This window comes from Anopheles gambiae, chromosome 3 (assembly GCF_943734735.2).
Source record: "Anopheles gambiae chromosome 3, idAnoGambNW_F1_1, whole genome shotgun sequence".
In the NCBI taxonomy this organism is placed as follows: domain Eukaryota; kingdom Metazoa; phylum Arthropoda; class Insecta; order Diptera; family Culicidae; genus Anopheles; species Anopheles gambiae.
The window spans coordinates 49,025,057-49,048,941 of NC_064602.1; the positions used below are offsets into that span (position 1 = coordinate 49,025,057).

Below are 23,885 nucleotides of genomic sequence, written 5' to 3' on the forward strand. Positions count from 1 at the left end.
GAAAATTGGCGCTTTCGGCAAACGTCGTGGAAAACATAATCTTATTTATAGTGAACCCGTGTCAGTCCACCAGTAGATTTGCTTTTCGGATTTGCTTAAATTTTAGTGCATTAACCCTTCGCATTAGCTTTGAATAGCTACATATCTTTATTTAGGTTGACTTTGCTGGGTTCCAATAACTTTATTGAACGATGGACATATTTCCACGAATGAATTGTGTATATCGATTGGTCAGATTACCGTGATTGATGCTGTAAAAAGTGTCGATTCGTTTTCTTTTCATCAATTGCTGAAATGCGTCTTCCATTTTCTGTTTGTAATCAAGGAAAGGGTAATAATATGTTTTGTTCTATCGAATGTTTAAAAGCGTACGATAAAAACCACGGGAAGCCCCTTTTTAATGAAGGTGATTGAAGTGAAAAGGAAACAAACATAAAAGAAACACATCACACACGCTTTAATACAAGAAATCTCTTTGATCGAAAGCATTTGCAAAAGATGTGAGGTCAACTACACGATCCTTGGGGTCGCACAAACTTGGTGCTTGGTACGTTCGATGGGCTGAATTAGATGAAGATGTGTGTGTGTTTTTTTAAGGTTCCAGTGCCATTTTCATGTTCAGTTTCCTGCTGTCGATATATAAAATGCTCCATCCACGAACTTACTACTATTACTGTATGATTAAAAATTATGGTTTTAGATATTGGGATACTACACTCTTTTTGCTCGCTCTTGTTGTTTGACGTAATTTCTAGATGATACTGTTTACGATTACAATTTTGCTCTTATCTGCTTTTCCAGCTTTATGAAAATAGAACTCGGAAAAGTATCGTTACATTTGCAATAAAACAAAGTACACGCACAAAACCTCACAGCAAAAAAAAAACGAACCACACACACACACACTCACACTGACGGTTGTAGAACGGAGTTGCGTGTGTATGTGCTTGGTTGGTTGTGATCCCTTTTAACCAAGGCTTTCAACGCAAGTAGTGTTTAGAGAACTGCCCTTAACAATGGTTTTGAATTGTTCCGGAATCGGTTGCTCGGTCTGTGAAAATGCAATGCAAGAAATGATTAGTTCCGGGTTTTGTTTCTTCCAGATTGTAACAACAATAAAACGATACTTACATAATCTCCGCTACTGCCCTTCGGAATCATCACGTTCATTTCGGACGATTTAGAGCTGACGATCTCGACGGCAAGCGAATCCGCCGAAAGGTACATCTGACAGCCATCAGTCTTGTCAATGGAAATCGTTGGTACTTTACCGAGGACCTGAGAATGGCAACAAACATGGGCTGGGATTATTCGAATCAAACAAAACCCCCGCAAACCTTCCACCGACCTGCATCTGGACGCTCTGGCAGTTGACGAATTCAGCCGACGCCACGAGCGAATCAAACACAAGGGAACACTTCTTGCACGAATCCATCACGACGCTGTTGATTTTGCCCTTGATCTGCAGGGTCGAACCTTCGCAGCGGAACATGTACACCACGTTGTTCATCTCGGCATTCTCCACCACAAGGTCGGGGTTGTTTTTCTGATACTCGATCAGCCATTTCTTGCCGTCGCGCGTGAAGGTCGGCGGTTTGACGACAGCTGCTGCGGCGGGTGGGGCTACCGATTTTGTACCGTTGGTCACACCGGCCGGTGCCTTGTACGGGGCCGGACCCGAGCGGAGGGAAGGGTTTTTGTGCGTTTGCATGTCGGCCGTTACCTTCTTCAAGCCTGCAAACGTAAAATGAATAAATATCTTCTGGTTGAGAGAATTCAAACTCATTGGAACAACGGTGCACAACAGACACAAAAGGTTCCGTGTGTTGTTGTTTTCCTATTTACCCTTCGTAATATCAGCACCCTGATTGATCTGAGCAAACAGAGCGCTCCGATCGTCTCCAGAGCCGTCCGCCGACAGATCGCCTAATGGCATCATCGGCGGTGGGGGCGGCAAACCACCGGGCGGTGGTGGAGGTGGGACCGAGGCACCACCAACCGTTGGTTTGTCCTTTCCGGACCATACCAGGCCAGTCGTGTGGTGCTGCTTGATGTATTGCTGCAGTTCGGTCAGCGTTTGAATCCAGGCGCGAGCCCACTCCACGTGGGTGCTGTCCTTCTCTTTCCAATCTTTAAGGACACGGTTAGTGTAGAACTGACCGGCATCGTTCATCTCCTTCACGTACGGCCCTGGTGTGGGGGCCTAGAATTGAAGCGAGAGCATGGCATTGGATGTGTTAAACCGCGACACTGAAATCATGACGAATGCGCTGAAACCTACCACACAGACCCATCCGAGCGCCGGAATACTTTCGCTAATCGCGGACAGATGGTTAAAGAACGGGGAGGTTCGATTCTTTTCGCGATAGCTTTGGATAGTCGAAATCTTATCCGAGGTAGGTTTCAGCAAATTCTGTAAATCCGTATTCGATGGTGCACTCGAGGCGGATGCCACCTTCAGGAACGCAAACTGAGCACTGGATACGGGATAAGCGAAAACAAAATACGAGCCATTAACATAACGCACACACGCTACTACCGTGACCTTTCGTCCTTCTTCCCTGGGAGCAATTGTTACTTACTCGAAAGCTTCTTTCACGAATTGCGCTTGGGTGGCTACGTCGCCTCCGATTTTGCTCGAAAGTGCAATAAAGTTGGCGAATGAGCCGAGCATAATATCCTCGTAAGCGTTAATACTCATCTTGCTCGTTGTCCCTCCTACGGTGCCGTGCTGCGAGGAGGATAATGACAATACTGCGGTGCCTTGCTCTTGGATGGTCAATGGATTAGTATGGTTTAATAAAGCAGATGGTTTAGATTGTATTACAGTGGTTGTATTATGCTGGCGGCCCTTTTGCGGTTGATCGGTCAACGCGGGAAACAAGGTGCTTTCCAAACTGTCTACTTTCTGATGCAAATACGAGGCCGACGGTGGTGGGGTCGAGGGCAGAACCGTCGGTAAATCGTCAGCGCTCGGATCAGTGTCCTCTACCGTGGTGTTGGAACGAATGACCGCCTTGCCAACAGCACACGCGTCTTTCAGTATGCGTCTCGTTTCTTCCAACTCACGCGCAGATACGGTACGTTCAAGCCGATCGACAATACGCTCCAGACGATCGATCAAGCACTCTAGCTCACGGGCTGACGAAGGTTTGAGGTCGGGGTCACAATCTAAACGAAGGGATGTACAGAGAAACACTATTTTAATAAAATGTGCCAACTACGCGCGAAAAACAAAACCAAAGAACTAGAAGGAATAGTAAAACAAATATAATAACACAAGAGGGATTAATGAGATGGCATTGGAATTAGTTCGCAAGAGTTTAGAAATTCAATTGCTTTATAAATTATATTTAAACCCATCCACCAACGGATACACCCACAGAGAACGTCCTTTCTTCAGGTACCAAATGCATAGCACGATCACTGTAGCATTGGAAAAACTGTTACACCCGATGGACAAAGTATAAATTCCCCAATGAATTCATCATACGGTAAACCATCATTAGGTTGGAAGCCAAAAATACACTAATGATTTATTTAAGAAACACTATAATCCTATAAACTTTGAAGTGTGCGTAGGGGGTTCTAACTTGTATCTTCCCTCTTATTTTCATCAACACACTTTGGCATCCAAAATCTAATTTTAGAATGGCCTTGATCTCACAATTAATTTGGCCCTTGAAATTGTAGGTCAAGTAACATCATATTGCCTTCTTCGTGATTATCGTCTGAGCTCTCAATTTTGACGAAAAAAAGAACTATAAATTGGCCGATCGTACAACTTGAAATCCAACGTTACGTCACCCGGCACCTTATCACTTATCACAACCATACAGTTTTTGTTGTAACCTGCTGAAACCAACCGGACGGAATAGTATGCACGGAAGTCCCATAACAACAACAAACTAACTAACTAACTAACTAACAGACAAACGCGCATTGAGAACGTTACCTGGATTGGAGCACGTTTTCACATCATGTATGATCAGAGTACGCCCAAAACAGGCGCTCAAAGTTTGCCCCATTCAACACCACCGAACCACAGCACAGCACCACACCACCACATACAACAACTACACCACTCTGTGAGGAAAACGGTGTGCGGTGCGCGTCGAACCGATTAGAAGCTCGCGAATTCTAATGCGGGGGAACGACCAAAGAAGAAAACTTCCTTCCCTGTCGTCTTCACACAACACCACAAAACACAAACGCGCACGAACACAACACAACCCAGTGGGTTAAACTGTTTTCCAAAAGTTTGTTTGGATCTGATTCACGCACATACGGCTGCAGCAGCATCACGTACACAATGTGACGCAAACACAGTTTTTCCTTCTTTGCTGCCCGGCCACCAAACGTGGGCAAGAACGGCACGCTTCCTCACGAAACGAACCTCTCAGTGTGTAGTGTGCGAGGCGGCACACATTTCCTTTGGAAAAAAAATATTTGGAGATCGTGGCACGCTGCGATCGTTATTATTATAAACCGTGTTTATTTGTGTGTTAGAAGCGCGTAGCTGGGTCGTGTGCCTGGCTTGGTTGGTGGTGGTGGTGGTGCTGTTGGAATGGATGCAAAATGTGGACTAAATTTAAAACGCTATTAAAACACACACCACAACGCTTCACGAACGCAACCTCGGACGTTTTCCGGACGGTGTCATCGCGCAACCCGACGCCGTTTGCGACTGCTCACAGCTAAGGAGGGACCCCCATGGATGGATGGATGGGGCGCGAACGTTCTCTACTGTTTGCGTATGGATGGTATTTTAGATTATGTAGAACTACCGAGTGAGATGGGAGCAGTGCGCTTATCGGGCACATGTGTAAGCTAAGCGAGAGAATAGATAGTACAAACACCCCATCGCACCTAAGCGGCCTGCGTTGGCAATTCCGCCAAACTCAGTGGGTTTTCTGGGGCGGCGGTTCAACGGAAAATGTGTTGGATATTATGTACTATTTGAATAATACTTTTCCAACAAATCATTCATAATCTTGCAAGAATGTGACACACAAATGTAGGAAGAATGCTCAATGATTTGTTAAAAACTCACGTCCAAAGTAGAGAACTTAAAAAATGTTTAGCAAAAAATGCTATTTTCAGTACGAAGCTATGCAGCTTCCCCTGCTGAAGAGTTTGTGAAAATAGTACCATTCATGCATCTTCTTTTGGGGTAGCTGAAACATTAACCTACATACATATATTTATGCTGCAGCTCTCATGATGGATAGTTTTCAGCTACTTTAAAGATTTTAAAGGTATTACTTTCTTGAGAACAATGAAGTTTAATTTATTGAAACACAAGGCGTTCCTTTCATCTCATCAATTGGCACTTGTTCACGGAAGGCACTCAATGTGAATTTTATTGGCCTTTGCCTTTACAGACTTCAGTGTAGCACGACGGGATGAAGCATTCGAAAGCAAAAGCGAAACAACGATTTGATTCATGGTTACCAGCACATGAGTCATGCATCGCGAGTTTCCGATAAGACAGTTCAACTGTATGAAGACGAATTGTGTGTTCAATCTTGAATCATTACTTTTGTTTTTTCGCATGATACTAATGTAATTTGTGTTTTTTTTTCGACGAACAAAGAACTACTGCTCATCAATAAACAAGACGAAAAAGAATTACTAACTGTAGCTAATCGTTGCGAAACAGATTAGAGTATCCGCTACCACCACACTGGGTGATTATTTGATAGTACTATCTAAACAAAAACCCTGCAATATGGTCTCCCACATGTTAGTAAACGTATTAACATAATAGCTGATTGGTTTTGGGCCAATTACAGCTACGTGGCGACGGTTTATGAAAAAAAGAAGAAATGAAATTACAACATAATTGCTGCCCTATCAAATAGAGAAAATGTGTGTGAATGTGTATGGGTTACACCCACCGGTAGAAACAACGGGAACAACATAAACTAAGAAATAACGGTAAGTAATGTAACATGATAACACTTAGCAAACAAAAAGCATAATATCGTTTAGTTGTTGTGTAATACCCTCCGATTCCTCCTCCGTCGGAACCTTGGCAACTTCTGGTCCCAGCGGATCAAAACGCACACGATGCTCCACGGCAGCATGGGCAGCATTGAGCAGTTCCGAGAAAAACCGATGCCTGCGTAATGCCAGCTCATCGCGTCCTATGGGCGTAGTGGGTGGCTCCATAATGCCACCCTCCTCCCTACGTACAGCCAATCGAGAGGGCACGAGAAAAAACAGGTAGAAGATTTAGCAAATTTAAACGAAAACGACGCCAAGTAACTTGTTGCAATGGGAGTGAATTGAGAATGAGGGACTTTTGGGGCGGGATGATCTTTCATTCCGCGCAATTGGCTTAGAAGCGATAGTTCAACAGAGTAGCACTAACTAGCACATTCAAGCGAATTCTTGTAAATAGTTTAGGAAAAATTCTATTTAGAACGTATTTATAGTATTGTCGATTAAACGAATGAGAAAGATGGGACGATTTTGCAAATTACGAGATTAGCGGTGTACATTGTCTAATTTCTAAATGGTTCTAAACTAAATGGAAAGATGTTGTTGCATGAATGGACATCAAGGCAATGATGATGACATAGATGATGTGGATGGATCGTGATGGTGATGATGATGATGGTTATTTTTTTATTTACTTTCAAGATTCGTATCATGCAGCTTATGTTTGAAAAATTATTCTTCAAATCAATAAATGGAATCAACTACATTTCTGCTAGATTTGCACTTTTGTCACGAAACATAAACAACGAAGGAATACATTCGATTACGCTACATAATCGAACGCATTAAAATCAGGAGTGAACTTAACAAAACCACACATACGAAAGCGGTGTGTTTTTAAACATTATCAACCAAACGAAACGAGAATATATGTATATATGAGCGACCAATAAAATTTCTCTAATTGACAAAACAGAATACCAACATCATCAATCGATCCTCGGCAAACCAGTCCGGAAGGGCTATCATGCCCGGCAGTGAGCCTCGCTTGGTGGCGTACGGCGTGCACATATCACCGCGCGGTAATTTCGGTGGCACCGAGTCCGAAAACACGGAATCATCATCTTCCGGTGGTGGATATTCGGGCGGCGGAATCACCTCCGTGCTATCGTTATAGGCTACCTTCTTTTTAATCGATGACTTCGAGGACGATCGCCGCGAGAGGCAACTCTCGCGAAACGAAACCTGCGTTCGTATCGTAGTGTCGTCGCTGTTGACCGACTCCTTGCGGCTGCTGCTGTTGTCGCCTTCGATACCGGAAGGACTGCCACCGTTGGTGGCCGTGTTAGGGACCGATTCCGACAGTGTCGATGTGTCGTCGTTGTTTGATTCGCGCTCTTCGCTGGAATTTTTTGAAACCTGATCATTGTTGTTGCTGACCACATTTGTCGTCTCTTCGCAATCATCTTCGCCTTCGTTCTCCGGCGAACCAACGGGTTCTATCAGCTCGTCTGGAGGTGACGGCGTCACTGATTCTGCACCTCCTACATCTTCCTCCGAAGGTTTGGTGGGTTTATCTTCCACGACAGGCGGACTTTCTCGCCGATTGTCCGCGTTACTGATAATTTCCGGTGCATTGTCATCGGTTGGAGCAGGAATAATTACAGCTCCATCGTTGCCTTCATCACTAGAGCTACTGAGGGGATTATTATCGTCATCACTCTTGCTATCATCGTACTGGCGTGGTAAGAAACGTTTCACGTCGATTGTCTCCTCAATTGTTTCTTCGCTATTGCTTGGCTCACTTTTAAGGCGTTCTATCTTAGATGCTACGCATGATACAGTTTGCTTCTCATCATCAAGCTCAACTATTTCTTCGGAAGTTGATGGTGGAGATGGTCGTAATGATTCGGTAAACGGTTCAATTTTCGGGACATTGGCAGTGTCAGATTCATTGATTAGCGAAGAGGCGTTTGATGAATTATTTGTACGATCTTGGATGATTTTCTCTTCCGGTTGTAATTGTTTTTCTTCTGGTGCGTCTGACGTAACCGTCTCGTTCTGAACTGATCGCTCTTCGATTAAAGCTCGTGTTCCAATTTCATCTAATAAAAAGGCACACAGTTAATAATACGATCGATCATTGTTTTACATAAAATACAATTGTAAAGTATATACGTTACTAGCTCTTTGCTAGAGGTGATAATGCTGTTCTGTTCTGAACATGAATACGACTTCTTTCAACATGTATTCTATCGAGCATTCATAAACTATACTGAATAAAATCATATACGTAACATCAAACAAAAACATGAATTCATTAAAACATTCCATAACTGCACATGAAACTCATAAAATTGTATCTTTATACTGTCCTAATGCTAATGGTAAAAGTTATAAATTAAATTATACCTGTTTATAAACTTCAATTTCTGAATAAAAAAAACTTAAATTGACACAAACCGACCTAATGTTTCAAAAATCGAGTAGGAATATGCACTCGAAAGTACGACACTGACGCAAAAAAGCGCTCAGCCAAACATCCAAAAGAACAACGTTAACACGAACGACTGCTAATAGCAGCGTGTTGGTTAGCTTATAAGCGAGAGCTGTCAAGTACAATAAAGTGCCCACAAATTAGGCGTCATTTTTCCGTTCCAGCTATTCTGAGGCTTTGATCCTTACCATCTTGCGGTTGCTCCTCCGATTGCTGCTGCTGCTGCTCCTGCTGGTGAACTGGCTCCAGTTGCTTCACGCTAGAATTTTCATCTAAAGAACCCGATAAATCCTCACCATCGTGCGGAGGAGAAGGAGGAGCAGAAGTGGTGCACAGCTCGTTCGAGTTTTGTCGCGATGGTACATGATTAGGCGATTTAGGTGCTTGTACCGTTAGATTTTCATTTGCAGATTGTGTACCTTCCTCTGGCGAGTGACACGGCGGTGTTGCATCCTGTTTATGAGCCGGATCTACATCCCCGGCTGGGGGTGAATCCTTTTGCTGCTGTTGCTGTTCACCCAGCTCCTCAACGGTGGTAGGAATTTCCTGTGGAGTGTTGGTCGCATCTCCGGTCGAATCGGCGTCGGTGGACTCGTTGGTTGGAAGTTTAGCCTCAATTTCGGTAACCGCTCCCGATGATGGGCCCGATTGATCCGTTTGACCTCGGTCCGTATTGGACAGTGTTTTGCTAGCTGGTGACGATGAGGCCGAACCGGCTGTACCGGCTGGCACACTATCAGCAGCATTATTCTCTTCCGTTGCTTTTTCGTTGCTATCAACAGGATTTGATAGATTGGATTCTTCAATCACGTCGTTAACGGTGCACGGTTCACGGGGGGTGTCTTCCGGGGAAGAGAGTGCCGAATTCGCACGCTGCGTATCGGACTCATGGTTTTCGTTTTCCTTCGGCTCTGGCGAGGAACCATTCAGCACGGCCGTGGTCGCTGCCGAGCACCCCGAATACGATTGTAGATTATCGGAGCTTTCAATTATTTCTATCTTGATTTCCTCATCATCTTGTGAGAGGTTGTCAACAGCCGAAATTTTACAGGCACTCGCATTCGTTTCGTTCTGCTTCTTCGACTGCTGCTCCCGCTCCTCCTCCTCTTCCGAGTCGGACAATTTAGCCGATTTTTCTTTCTGTTTTGGAGATTTGGGATTCACACAACGGCAACAGGAAAACATTTTCAAGCACTAGAATTCAGCGCAGCCGATGTATTGCTTTGTGTGTGTAAAACACGTTTGTTCCTTAGTCTTAGCACTATCTTTTAAAAACACACTGTTGCTATTGTTGCTGTAAAATTGTTTTACGTATATGTGAAGGAATGGCGAACATTAAGGATTGCGTAAATTAGTGTTTAACAATCCTGCAACTCCGCCTCTGTGTGCAATAATGTGATGCAAAAATGCAACGACAAACTTGAAAGCAGGGAAAATGGTTTAAAATGTAGCAAATATAGTATATGTCTCATATTTAATTGTACTTAGATTAATCGATAATCTAATACATTTCCGCACGCATTTGTTTAAAAACAATGAAAGAAAATGCTTTGTAAAACTCTGCTACCCATTCAAGAAGGGCGGTCATGATATCGTGGCCGTAATGGCATTGAGCAATAGTCTCCATCTGTTATGTGTTTGCTCTCCGGAGGGGTTAAAAATAGTTTTTCCTGCTCGTTAATGCGTTTCGCTCGTTTGCTTCTTTTGTGTTCGAGGACGTTGCCGACAGCGTGTGTGTATGTTTGTTGATTATATGCAAGCATCAGATGCATCCAAAGCCGACACACATTAATCACCCCGACGTTAAGGTTAGTGGTGTTAATTGCCAATTTTTGGCGTATCCTTACGCGGTTACCTTTCATTGACTGTACCAGAACATTGCTTACAACAAGGATTAAGAAAGGATTATGCTTTTTTTAAATATGGTATAGAGTGAGTGCGTGAGAGAGAGAGAGAGAGAGAGAGAGAGAGAGAGAGAGAGAGAGATGGAGAGAGTGGGAGAGAGGGAGACAGAGAGGGAGGGGAGGTGGATACATGAATCTTACCGCGGTAAGGGGTTAATGGGGGGTAATAAAGAGAAGGTAACGCTTGTACAAAACAAGTAAAACTAGGTCACACACTATTGTAACAAACAAGACCATCCTTAGAGCGATGAGACATTGTGGAGGGTTCATCACCCACCATCAGAATGTGAATGCTTTAAGGCAAAATGGGAAGAAAAGCAAGGACATTTTTATCTGCCAATGGTTATTATATTTGTGCGGAGTGAAATGGAGAAGGAGAGGCGTAACATCATTTTTAATAATATTGGTCAATATTTAACTAATTTTGTTTGTTCTTGCATCTACACCGTTTGTACGACGCGCAGTTGTAACGTTACAAAAACTTCCCGGGAGAGTTTAATATTTGTAACGAGTTTGTCAAATAAAAAATGGTAACGATTAAACTGCTTAAAAAAGGGACATACACTGACATTTTTAAGGCTAATTTTGAATGGTTTTACGATGCAATATTCTGGTGACTTGTTAAAGCAAACTTTAAAAACATAATTCACATATATTTGCTACATTTCAAAAGTGATCATTTCCACCCTTGAGCTAGTTGAATCTTGTTAACGTCGCATTGCTTCATTATCTACGAAGTACTGTTGAATCCAGTTCGTCCATTAAAATTAACGAACAGCTTTAACGTCCTACGAACACACTAAGAAATCTTTCATCATCCTTCCGAGTGGTATGCTGCTGCATAATTGATGCTGAAGGTAAATGTGGAATGAGAACGATTTCAAGATGTAAGGATGTTGCACCGAGCACAGGGCCACTCACAGCGAACATATACGCGAACACAAAACGCTAAACCATCCGTGAAAAAACACTAACACACTAAACGTAACCGGGTGTGGCGGCACAGTTTTCGAGGCACACACATTATCCTACTCACTGTACCACTGTGTATATCCTTCGGTTTATCCGAATGGTTATCGTATTGAGTTGCCAGAACGAACGTACGTAACTCCACCATCCGTCCTTGTGGGTAAAAGTCGTAAAATGCTTCTTCTGATAACGCAAACAAAAAAGACTGAATTGGCTGGTCAGTTTCGTCGACACAAAGGGGAAGGTGTGTTTGAAGCACATAAAATTATCTACCGCTCTGCTGGGACACGCACAAAATTCACTACCGAACGACTAGGAAACCGAGCACCAGTGATAATGTCCCGCGCCTTGCGAAAAAATACTGCCAGGACGACACACCAGAGTGGCACAAGCGGTACCGATCGATTCAAAACACCAGGCTCGACTGGAGCCGTCGCCTACTGATGGTTTGGAATCTGCGAAACCCAACCCAGAGCAAAGCGTGTTGGGCTTCGTTTGGGAGCACACGGTGTGCTGGAGATGCTAACCCATCGGGGAGGTTGACGTAACTTTTCCGGGAGCGGCCCGAACGGTCCGAATGGCTACCGAACAGTTTGCCCACAATAATCTCGTCCGTATTTCCCCATTTTGCTGAATGTTTTTCTCCAAACGATATGTGCAACACGATCTTTCCCCTGGCTACATACGTTTTCAGAGAGCAGTAACGAACCGCAATTCCGCTCTTGTTTTGTTCTCCTGGGTTTCCATACTGTTCTGCACACACGTGCTGCAGCAGTGACCGCCCGTGTCAATGCTACAAGACATGCCGCCCCCGGATGCTGCGAATTTTCCTCTCTCGCGTATTCTTTCTTCCAGTCAGTTCGCTCTTATTTCGATGATGATTGTGACAATTCATTCATTGTTCTTCAATCGTAGTACAAACGAGTAGTGGATATCAATGTAAAATCAAATCATATAACAGATACATCATGGATAAGAATATTTGTAAGGTTTTTGTTCCTAAGCTTTTTTGCTGATTATGTTTTGCATTCCTTCAAAACTATTTTCGAACAGCTCAGTTCGGTACAACGTAAATACCGCGAGCGACGATATCAAGCTCTCGGGTGGAAGGTGAAACGATCCACAGCGCAGTCTCCGTACGATTTCGTACGATGGTATTTGTATTTGTTCCTCTGAGCTATAAGCCCATAAGCTTCACGTTTTCATCTTGATTACCTCGCCAAACTCTCCTGCGTGCTCCAGTGATTATAACAGTATGGAAGAGAAAGTGTTGATGACACCTAGGCTAAGGACAATAACACCTCCAAGGTGGTGCGAAAGTGAAAAGTGTGAGTGGAAAAGCGGCTGTTGGCATTCCAATGGGAGTAATTAAATATTACTTCAATTATCAAAAAATAAATTAAAATGAATTACAAAACACAAAGGCTTTTTAATCCTTTTTACTATATATCCTGATATGTTACTCTCGGTTATAAATAATACATATAAACACATATCAGGATCGAGACACAGTTCCATAAGACAAGGATTATTCTACAAAAAACGGAGATATATTAACCGAGTTCACAACGAACTGAATACTTTTTCATTTGGTGCTACATCCATTGTTGCTTTAGACCTGGCAATGCCACCCGTCATGTGCCGGGATAGCGGGTGAGATAGTCGATTATCCCATGTATGGGGGAAACGGTATACATGACTTGAGCCATGAGTGAAGAAACTATAACATAAACTAAAAATCACAACAGAATTGTAAATATAGTCTATTTTTAACGAAAGTCTGTTGAATAACAGAAAAATAACGATTTTTTTTTAATTCATAAATGTTTCAATCAAAGTGATCGATCGTCGTGAAATGTTATTGATTGGAATGTATAATTAATGAAGCCAATTTCCAATCTTTAACGTTTATTGTTGTATTATGCCCTGATTTTTATTTCAGGATCGTTAGCAAGAAATCGTCGGGATTGTCTATTAAAAAAGGAAAAGGTAAGAGAATAAATTAGAGAAAGATTTATTCGCTAGCAATTGATGTATGCCCGTTGGGGCCATTTAATTAACTTTTGGTTTTGGTGAATAAAACAGCTGTATCAATAAATCTAAGCAATAAACTTTCATTTTCTCGCTACCACTTCGTAGCAATATCACTCTTTTTTATTCCGAAAAAACGCTCAAAAATTACTTAGAAATATTATATAAAAGAGGCAGAATTCAATGTACTGCGGTTGCAGATTAATTTATCCATTTAAAACCCGTTTGAAGGGAAATGTTTGTGGAATAAATAGCTACAAGACCGCACAACACAACATTATATTGTTGGATCTCTTTTAAAAGGTATTACTTATATATTTGTGTGAATATGTGTTCTCTCCAAACACACACACACACACGCGCCAAACCCACGAAATAAATACTACGATCCAACCCAACGCAAACAATTATTATTACCAGAGGAAAACTGATATCGTTATTCAGTCAGAACCGTATCTGCTCCCTTTGCTGTCTGGTTTCCCCCAAGACGATTTACACGTACGCACACAACCGTCGTCGACCGGAACTGGATGGAAACAAGAATCGTTCGAGGTCTAACCACACACACTCATCCGCTGCATGTTGCCACTGTTGAATTCAACATCATTCAACGTAAGGGCGTTGCGTAGTACGAGAATATACAGCGAAAGCGAAACCGACTGTCGATAACGTGTGTCTTTACATTTACACTAAAAACTGTACAATGTTTTTTTAAATTTATGTATTTTTTAGAGTTTAAATTACAAAATCTCATCTCATCTCAAATACAAATGGCGCCAATGCGGCATTTAGCCATAAGGCTGCTATTTATCGTCGATGAAACGCATACGATATGATCATCTCCTTATAAGGAAGCTCATTTCAACCACTCTCGCACACATGCACTTATATAGAAAAGGGGGCCACCAGCGATCACCAATGCCAAACCGACACATACCAGAGGGATAAAGTTTTGGACCTTATCTTAGGCCCCTCACACACGTAAATTGCGGTTGATGTAGTGTGTGGTGTAATACATGATTGGCATGATGATGACGGTCCCTTATACTCTCCTCTGTAGGTGTTTCATATTTCACACAGAAGCCCTTGGAATACAGCCCTATTAGAGTGGGTGTGGAGAAAGTTGCCGAGTGACGATCTTCATAGCGGATTTCAAAGATCGTGTCTCCAATTAAAAACGAACCACAGCTCGCATTGAAAAAATGATCTACGACGGGGTGGGTGACTCAATCCAACCGAAATAAATTTAGTGTGCCGTGTGCGATTTCTTCCCTTTTTTCGTTTGTTTTGTACTTTTAACATCTCACAGGGATCTATTTTAGGGGTATAGAAACATCGCGCTCGACACCAGAGTGCTTTTGCAATCAATTCATCGAACTCTACCCTCAAACCGATACAGATAACAAACACACACCCTGCATCCTAGGGAATGATTACAGTAGGCCGGTATCTATTGCACACGCAACGCTTCTGCTTCTCACGCACACATCTACAGTGGGTGATGTGATGTATTCATAGCACGATACTGCTGAAAAAGCACCACCTGCAGATTATCCTCCATACCATTTCAAACGATTCAGGTCCCATCGTATCGCACCCAATCACGTATAGGGGTTGAATCAGCACTTTTCGACACACCTATTGGGTAACGTATCACTTGCAGTAATTATTCTATTCCTGCTAGCCTCCCAGCCCATTCAATGCAATGACGAATCGACCGTTTGATTCCTGGTCTTTGTGAGTCATCCAGGGGGAGGGTGGTGCAGGGTATTAAAGCTCATGATTGCTCATCCGCAGCGAGCGAACGCAGACAGGTTGTGAAGATCATTACTCATCTCGGAAGCCTATTTCCACCATGTTCTCGTTTGGGGTAAGGGTGTCGTATTGTTGGCAAGTTAGATTAGGCAGGCAACCACAGATGAAAAAAAAACTGTAACCGGCCGTCAAAACAAAAAACCCTTGCCAAGGGGCAATGGCCTGTAGCTACACACCCTCGCCGAATGTTTGCGCATTCGTACTTGCTATGCGGAAGGCACATCCGTAGACTTTTCCGTGACCCGTAAACAGAGCTAGATACTAATGCTTACCACAAATGCAGGAGATAGGAATCGTTTAATTTGCTTGTTAACTGTTTGCACTGAACACTTCTGCTTGTATTCTTTCCTTCGGTTCGAAACTCCAGCGACTCTCTTTTGTGTAAAATGTACAGAGAGAAGGTTGGCTCACAGTCAGCATTCTTGACAATCGCTGACACGTTGCACTGACATCCATCGAAATGGAAAAGTTTTTGGAAAGTGTTATTAAATAACGATTATAATGAAAAATTAGGATACACAAAGCTAAAACATATTTAACGATTTTTGAATTTTTACCTTAAATCACTTCATATGGAGTGAATCTGTTTAGGGAAAATTGAACTGCTTTCGTTTTCTTGATTGTTATATATGAGCTAACCTGAATTAAGATACACATTAGCTCTGTGTAGTCCGTGCTTGTAACGCTAGAGCACGGATAATCGAAATGTTGCCAAGCAGCGTTACTTTTTATTTTATTTTGTGCATTAAAATTAAATTAACACTTCATATTTGCCAAGGGAATACTTTTCAGTAAATGCATATTTAATGGATTTCATTAAAAAAACATAATCTCAAGTTAAATTCATCATTCAAAAGACTGGAATCATTCAACAATTACAACTAAATCGTTTTTATTTTGCCAAAGTATAGAAAAAAAAGTTAATTATCTAGACATTCCAGTGCAAATACTTATTACTTGTTATTTAATTGTAGAACGGATTGTATGTGACCCAGTGAGCACGCTTTTGATCTTTTTCACTTTCGTGAGATGTAAATAAAGATTTGTATACAGCAGAGGCTTTTGGATCCTTCGCGACACTGTAGTCGTCTTTGGATTTCTTAAATACCGGATCCTCTCCGATCTTGTCACTTATTAGAGCACGCTTGTTCAGAACGATCGGCTTTGCTTTGCTGCTGCCTTCTCCATTCGCCCTTGCCATTGATGGCAGAGCTTTCTTATCTACCGTGCTCGATCCTTTACCATCAGCTGAGTCCGAAACAGCAATAGTACTGGCTGATGCTGTTGCGGCTGCAGCTGATGATTGTTCTGGCGGTGTAGCAACTGGCTCGGATGCTTCCCCAGAAGTAATGGTGGCCGAAGCTGCTTTTGTCTTGGATTTTTTATCCAACTTTGCCTTCTTTTCTGCCTTTGCACGAGCATTCCGGGCTTCCATTTTAACTCGCATCTGCTCAATTTCATCCTCCGTTCCATTGAGAATTACAATATCGTCATCGGTGTACGGTGTTTGGCACTGAAATGTAGCAAAAATGTTCTTAGTGTTAGCGAATCGTTCGGAGGAACGATCTTTAGCGTGGATACTTACGACCGAGCATACCCTGTCCTTGACTTCCTTGAGAGCTCTTTCTGAAAAAACGCACCCACAGGTCCATAGCGCAACGAAACGAAACTGTCCACTCATTTCCAGCCCAATCAGTGCGCAGATGTATGGGGAGCTTTTGTCGTCCTTCGTTTCATCATAGGCTGGGTTGGATGTTAAATTCAGGTTCTTGATATCCTTCATCGATTTAATGTGAGCACAGGCATCGGTCATTTTCTCCTTGTCGAGCAATGCTTCAATAACATTTTGCTTGGCATAGAGTCTACCCAGCCCACACATTACGATCGGTTGCTGGAGCCGTTGTTGAGTCAATGCACAGTGCTTCCATCGGAATTGCCTTTCTGCGTCTTTATCTTTCTGCAAAACCAAAACACCATGGCCACTGATTAGATGATTTCAAGATCGATGGTGCACATCTCGCGGGAAGTGAGTGCCCCAACCACTAACCTGTTCTGGCTTTTTCTTTAGTCGCACCAACTCGTCACGGCGAGGAATAGTTCCACCATCGCATCCCATGTTGGAAAACTAAGCTTGTTTTGTATAAAGTTAAAAAATGAATCGATTATACGCTGGACACGGGAGAGCGTTTTGTTTACTTATGTTTTGTTTTCACCTAAAACGTCAAACTGTTCTTCTTTTCCCAGGTAGCAATTTTTGTACCTATCGAAGATCCAGTACCTAATATAGAAATTAAACAGCTAACCATAAAGCAATATAAATAAAGAATTTGAAAAATGTATTACTGAACCACACAAATAATTTAAGGCCGAAAATACACGGACCGGAATTTCGCGGCCGCGGAATTCCGCTTGCTGAAAAATGTATGGATATGACAGTTCGGGAAAGTTGCTGTTGACACTTTGTACAGGGGTTTGACAGCAGGCGGAATTCCGCGGCCGCGAAATTCCGGTCCGTGTATTTTCGGCCTAATACGGACGTCACACGAAGCGTAAACTTTGGCGTAAACTGGATTTCAGCCATACAACCCTGAAATCTTTTGACAGGAAGTTTACGCTCTCCCATACAAATCAAGCGTAAACTTTTTGAGTTTACGCCTCGTGTGACGTCCGTATAACATTCCAACATTTTACCTTATTCAGTTTTTAGTTCTGGCGGCACTATAGGCAGAGTGACCAGAAATGCCGATTTATCTGTAATCCTACCGATTTTTGATATGCCTACCGATTCACAGATGAGCCCCCTAAAACTACCGATTTTTCATTTATCCTACCGAAAATCACAGATATTTGATTTTTCAGTCGTTTAAGCTTAATCTGTGGCGCTTGGGATGCTATTTTAAGGATTGTTAACCACATTTGTTACTTTACGCGCTGATGCACGTCTGTTTGCCTGGCACTTTTTATCCGTTAAAATTTAATGTTCCGTTAAATTTAATAATAAGTAGAAAATGTCAGTTGCGTGGATTCCGAAAATTTCTCGTCAAAGAAAGTCATTTAAATTTGAATTAGAATCTCGCTGTCGGCAGTTAAAGCATATCCCAAGTGCCACAAATCCACTAAACGACCACTAAACGGCTTCTAAACGACTCAAGTTCTCTACCTAAACGGAATATAGAAAGACTTCGTTTAGCAGACGGCAAACGACTCATGCATTCTAAAAATAGCGAAAAGCTGGTGGCGCTCTCTGTTGGTGGGATACCCCAACCAGTTGAGCTTCATCGCTTGGAGGAGAGCTTTCACATTTCCTCTGTACTGTTGTATGGTTTCGCATTGAAGTTATGCATCGCTAGAACTAGAACGGCGATACGATTGTTTAAATACTAAACTCCAACGGAAATCACCAGCACTGAAAAGCAAGTGAGATTAGAGTAATGGTCGTTGGTGTTGATACCCACGTATCTGACCACACGACCATTCATATAGATTTTTGCTCAGAAAGTTAGAAGGCTATATAGGTCATGATAAGATGAAACTTGTCGAAACACATTGCAAGAAAAGGATAGCAATATAATGATGAGTTGTAATACGCCATCTATTGATCAAACCAATGAAGCTGTGGAGCTTTCATTTTTTTTCTATGGATATTCAATTTTCCAGTCGTTTAAGCTTAATCTGTGGCGCTTGGGGAACGCTCGCTCGCGCTGTTTCATTGTATTTTCCTCATACCCCTTCCTTTCCGTTTCTTCCCGAACAAGCTGCACTAGTGCGAGCGAGACACCGATACCACCATGCCGCTAGGAGAAAACCAAACTGAGCGTGCAGGCTGAAAGTGAACGCACACATTCACACATGTGTAATTGTGTGAGTGCAAAAACTAAAAGCAGAGCGAAAGGAAAATGTGATATGCGGAGCAAAGTAAATACACGTGCGTTCGGTTCAGTTAACAAAAGCAAAGAGAAATATATTCTGTCAGATTGACATATTGGTGTATGGTGTCATTTGTTGTGCAGGGTTCTTCGGTGTACAACTACGTCGTTCTATGTTTGTCCATTAACACCCCTCCTCAAACATATACAGGGTTTCCCACGATTTATTGGTCAGTTCCCATGATTTTTTGGTGCGTTCCCACGATTTTTTGGTCGTATCCCATAGATTTTTGGTTTGTTCCCATAATTTATTGGTATTTTCCGATTGGATATCAATACAATTGCACCAAAAAATTCTGGGAAACGACCAAAAAATCGTGGGAACGCACCAAACAAACATGGGAACCCACCAAAAATTGATGGGAACCAACCAATAAATCGTGGGAAACCCTGTAACGGTTCAACTCCCAAGACGGCTCGATGTTTGACAAACGATACCTGAGGAAGTCCCTTTGTTAAAATGTCTGCTGGTTGATCAGTGGTTGGGATGTAGCACAGCTTCACTCTTTCTTCATGGACACACTGCTTGATAAAGTGCAATTTGATTTCAGTGTGCTTGAGCCTTTTCGACGAACCATTCAAATTTGCTATAGCTATAGCAGACTGATTGTCTTCGAAGACTTCTACAGGTAGATTATCTCGAAGGCTCAGCTCCTCGAATAGTTTGCATGTCCACAGTACCTCACAGATGCAGTCGGATAGAGCTGAACATTCTGCTTCAGTTGATGACAATGCTACCGTCCGCTGCTTTTTAGTGCTCCAAGCAGTAGTTGCCCCATAGACTTTAATTAAGCAACCTGAGGTGGAACGCCTATCCATCACATCTGTTGCCCAATTCGCATCTGCAAATCCAATTATTTGAGGACATGTAGGATCGCTTTTCTTGTAAATTAGCCCATAGTCAATTGTGCCCTTCAAGTAGCGAAGAATCCTTTTGGCATGTTTCCAATGTTCTTCCCCGGGATTACTCTGGAACTGACTGAAGTAAGAAACCGCAGCACTTATGTCAGGACGAGAAGTTATTGTCAAATAAGTGAGACAGCCGATCATCTCCCGGTACGGCTTGTTTAGGTTTTGATCGATTTCTGACTTTTTCAGCTGTAGGTTCGGTTCCATTAGAGTAGATATTGGGTTACACTCTTCCATTCCGAAACGCTTCAATACAGCATTGATGCATTTCTGCTGACTCAGTTTCATGATTCCATTCATTGGCTCTCTTTCAATGCACAGGCCTAAGAACATTTTAGCCTCATCTAGATCTTGCATTTTGAATTGATTGATTAACATTTGTTTCACGGTTTTGATTTCCTGAAGGTTCTTTGCAATGATAAGCACGTCGTCAACATACAACAACACGTAGACAGGACCAAGTTTGCTTTCTCGTATATATAGACAGCTATCTTCCAAGCATTGACGAAAACCACAACGTGAAATGTGTTCATTGAAACTTTTATGTTCTTTAACACGTAAATAAACAATCCGAACACCAGGATAAAAAGTACTTAAAACACTATATTACAATAACAATGTACAACGCAATAAAACTTTACATACAAAAGACCTATACGCCCGCTAGTCCCTAATGCTCGCGCTCGCACCTCTTATCGCGGATGGCCTGCAGTGAAGTGTATGTCAACGGTCACCCCGAGGTCGTCGTCCCGACCTCGGTCCTCGGAAGGATCGCGATGGCTGCGCCCTTTAGCTGCACGTGGTTGTTGACAGCTCTAGCGTCTGAAAACCGTCGCACGTAGCGAGCGGCCCAGAGCACAATGTTGCGCAACTTTGATTCCGTCCACAACATCTCCCCCTGTTAATATAGCTGGTACTGGTCCAACCAACGTGAGGGTCTTATATTTCTAGAAGACCTACGTGGTACTTGTACCAGCTGTTCTTCTTCCTTGTGGTCATCTAGTTCATCTGTTGGAGACTCTTCAGGTGATGTAGGTGAACAGGAAGTGTAGACTGAACCCGAATTGGACGATGACGATGGCGAGGACGCAGACGATGTGATAGCAGACTCAGGCGGTATTGTAGACGATGGTGGAGTCGACGATGACGATGGTGACAAACAACTCGGTGATGGAAGAGACGTTGTTGGAGCCAATGATAACGATAACGGTGGCGCCTGAACAGGTGATGGAGTGCACTGATCGTCAAGCAACGGTGGTGGCTCGTGCATTACATTCCATGAATCCAGAAATACATCCAGAGCTAAGGGTTTCGAAGAGCGGCTCTGCTGATGACGATTTCCGTTACGCCTACGCATTTGATTTACATGCCTTCGAAGTGTACGTTGATCACCGGTTACAACTTCATACATAACGTTGCCACATCTTCCGGTTATGACTGCTGGCTCCCATTTCCAAATGTTTCTGCTGTATGTCTTGACGTACACTAAATCTCCGCAGGACAACTCTCTCACCTTCTCAGGTACACTGTGTTTAAATGGATTTAAGGTAGGACGAAGCAGATCCAAAGTTGTTCGCATTTTACGACCTAACATGAGCTCAGCTGGTGATTTCTTTTCTTCTGTGGACGGATTTGGAGTCGATCGATAGGTTTGTAAAAATATGTCCAATGCCTCCGGAAGTGATGTATCTTCTGCACTAATCTTTTTCATCGATCTCTTGAACGTGTCTACAAACCTCTCAGCCTGGCCATTTGACTGAGGATGAAATGGTGCTGTTCTCAGATGTTCTATGCCATTGTGAGCGCAAAAATCAGCAAAAATCTCGCTAGTAAACTGCGTGCCATTGTCACTTACAAGCGTGACTGGATTTCCAAAACGTGAAAATATTCCTCGTAGAATTGCTATAGTCGCCGATGCCGTAATGCTTGATGTTTTTACAATCTCTGGCCATTTTGAGTATGCATCCACGACAATTAAAAAATAGTCCCCTTCCAGAGGGCCAGCGTAATCGATATGCACACGCTGCCATGGTGATGAAAGTTTAGGCCAAGGAATAGGAGTTGAATGAGCAGGTGACTTTGAAACAGCTTGACACCTCTCACAAGAGGCTACGCATTCGCTTATGTCTTTATCGATGGATGGCCAATATACGTAGCTACGAGCTAACGATTTCATTCTTTGAATGCCAGGATGGCCACGATGGAACTGTCCTAGGCATCGTTCCTGAAGGCTGTTTGGAATTATGACTCTCTCGCCAAATAATAAACACTCATCCACTGCTGATAACGCTTCCCTTCTTGCATAAAAACTTGCTAATTCTCCTGTATAAATAGTATTATGTGGCCAACCGTTTTGTGTAAAATGTAGTACCTTTGATAAAATTGAATCTTTTCCCGTTTGTTTGGCTACTTCCGTAAAATTGATTGGTAGGGATGAGATGTTGCTGATGACTACTGATTTTACATCCTTCTCTAGCTCCAAATTGGCGATTATATAGTCTTCATCTGGCTTGCTGTGCTCGCTTATCAATCTTGATAGGATGTCGGCATTTCCAAATTTCTCCGTGGTTACATATTCGATTTCAAAATCGTACATTAAAAGCGTAAGGGCAAAACGCTGTAACCTGTTTGCAGTGTAAACAGGAATACCTTTCTTGTTTCCAAATATTCTTAGCAGAGGCCTGTGATCTGTCTGAAGACGGAAATGCCGACCAAATATCATCTTATGAAATTTGGTCACTGCGAAAATGATAGCTAGCCCTTCCCGGTCGATTTGACTGTATCTTTGCTCGGCTTTTGTAAGAGATCGTGATGCATGTTGTACAACCTTCATACTGCCATCAGAAAATTTGTGACTTAGAGTTGCTCCCAGACCAACGGAAGACGCATCAGCTGATACCACTATCTCAAGTCGCGGATCATAGTGGGTTAATAATAGGTTTGAAGACAATACTGACTTGAATTTTTCAAAAACTTTCTGGCATTCTGCAGTCCACGCAAATTCTCTCCCTTCTTTTAGTGCATCCAGTGGGTACCGCAAATTTCGTAGATTTGGAATAAAGCGCCCATAATAATTGATTGCTCCGAGGAATGACCTTACTTCACTGACATCTGATGGTGCTGGCAAATTGGTTATAACTTTAACTTTTTTTTTTTTTTTTTTTTTACACTCACTGAATAGGTTTTTTTTTTAATTATTAAACAATTTCACTGCACTGCGCGTTTTTTTTCAGTTAGAGAAGGAGCAGTTTTTTTTCTTTTTTTTTTACAACGCAGGTTCTACACACTGATGAGGAAAATACTTCTCGTCGCCACTTTTATGTTCTTTAACACGTAAATAAACAATCCGAACACCAGGATAAAAAGTACTTAAAACACTATATTACAATAACAATGTACAACGCAATAAAACTTTACATACAAAAGACCTATACGCCCGCTAGTCCCTAATGCTCGCGCTCGCACCTCTTACCGCGGATGGCCTGCAGTGAAGTGTATGTCAACGGTCACCCCGAGGTCGTCGTCCCGACCTCGGTCCTGGGAAGGATCGCGATGGCTGCGCCCTTTAGCTGCACGTGGTTGTTGACAGCTCTAGCGTCTGAAAACCGTCGCACGTAGCGAGCGGCCCAGAGCACAATGTTGCGCAACTTTGATTCCGTCCACAACAGAAACATTCATTCCACGCCTTAGATGCTTGCTTTAGACCGTAAATGGATTTGTTGAGTCGACATACTTTATCCCCCTCCTCAAATCCTTTAGGTTGGCGCATGTAAATTTCTTCTTTCAATGTTCCGTTGAGAAAGGCAGATGTTACATCCATTTGATGAACAGCATAATCAAATTGGTTTGCTATAGCAAGCATTGAGCGTACAGTCGACATTTTTACTA

At 42.6% G+C, this 23,885-nt stretch overlaps 3 protein-coding genes across 8 annotated transcripts; all 3 read right to left on the reverse strand.

Moving 5' to 3' along the window:
• Positions 1-123: 123 nt before the first annotated feature.
• LOC1279595 (adenylyl cyclase-associated protein 2) lies at positions 124-15,404 on the reverse strand. 5 transcript variants are annotated; one of them, XM_061657045.1, is made up of 10 exons: positions 11,590-11,758; positions 8,632-9,737; positions 6,932-8,051; positions 6,009-6,190; positions 2,583-3,171; positions 2,282-2,477; positions 1,846-2,203; positions 1,349-1,734; positions 1,132-1,278; positions 124-1,051 (listed from the first exon to the last, which is right to left on the reverse strand). In XM_061657045.1, exons 2-10 carry the CDS (start codon positions 9,626-9,628, stop codon positions 968-970), a joined length of 4,059 nt encoding a protein of 1,352 aa, XP_061513029.1. In that variant the 5' UTR covers positions 9,629-9,737; positions 11,590-11,758; the 3' UTR covers positions 124-967. The 5 variants fall into 5 exon arrangements, with proteins under 5 accessions (XP_061513029.1, XP_061513032.1, XP_061513031.1 ...); XM_061657048.1 differs by lacking the exons at positions 6,932-8,051; positions 8,632-9,737 and having other exon boundaries at positions 11,590-11,753; XM_061657047.1 differs by lacking the exons at positions 6,009-6,190; positions 6,932-8,051; positions 8,632-9,737; positions 11,590-11,758 and adding an exon at positions 15,311-15,404.
• Positions 15,405-16,037: 633 nt separating this feature from the next.
• LOC1269076 (replication termination factor 2) lies at positions 16,038-17,526 on the reverse strand. 2 transcript variants are annotated; one of them, XM_061657051.1, is made up of 3 exons: positions 17,210-17,526; positions 16,748-17,119; positions 16,038-16,675 (listed from the first exon to the last, which is right to left on the reverse strand). In XM_061657051.1, exons 1-3 carry the CDS (start codon positions 17,276-17,278, stop codon positions 16,127-16,129), a joined length of 990 nt encoding a protein of 329 aa, XP_061513035.1. In that variant the 5' UTR covers positions 17,279-17,526; the 3' UTR covers positions 16,038-16,126. The 2 variants fall into 2 exon arrangements, with proteins under 2 accessions (XP_061513035.1, XP_061513034.1); XM_061657050.1 differs by having other exon boundaries at positions 16,038-17,119; positions 17,210-17,424.
• Positions 17,527-20,628: 3,102 nt separating this feature from the next.
• Positions 20,629-23,141, reverse strand: LOC133393223 (uncharacterized protein K02A2.6-like). Its single transcript, XM_061657052.1, has one exon. It carries the CDS (start codon positions 22,828-22,830, stop codon positions 20,899-20,901), a length of 1,932 nt encoding a protein of 643 aa, XP_061513036.1. The 5' UTR covers positions 22,831-23,141; the 3' UTR covers positions 20,629-20,898.
• Between the last annotated feature and the right edge of the window lie 744 nt (positions 23,142-23,885).

What these genes read in the sequence shown, in the direction of transcription:
- LOC1269076 (XM_061657050.1), bottom strand. Translation starts at nt 17,278, where the DNA reads ATGGGATGCGATGGTGGAACTATTCCTCGCCGTGACGAGTTGGTGCGA. An exon ending in TAAAGAAAAAGCCAGAACAG is followed by an intron (nt 17,120 to 17,209) that starts GTTAGTGGTTGG and finishes TTGGTTTTGCAG; the next exon opens with AAAGATAAAGACGCAGAAAG.
- LOC133393223 (XM_061657052.1), bottom strand. Translation starts at nt 22,830, where the DNA reads ATGAAGGTTGTACAACATGCATCACGATCTCTTACAAAAGCCGAGCAA.
- LOC1279595 (XM_061657045.1), bottom strand. Translation starts at nt 9,628, where the DNA reads ATGTTTTCCTGTTGCCGTTGTGTGAATCCCAAATCTCCAAAACAGAAA. An exon ending in GGAGGAGCAACCGCAAGATG is followed by an intron (nt 8,052 to 8,631) that starts GTAAGGATCAAA and finishes CCTTTTTATTAG; the next exon opens with ATGAAATTGGAACACGAGCT. An exon ending in GCCGAGGATCGATTGATGAT is followed by an intron (nt 6,191 to 6,931) that starts GTTGGTATTCTG and finishes GGCTGTACGTAG; the next exon opens with GGAGGAGGGTGGCATTATGG.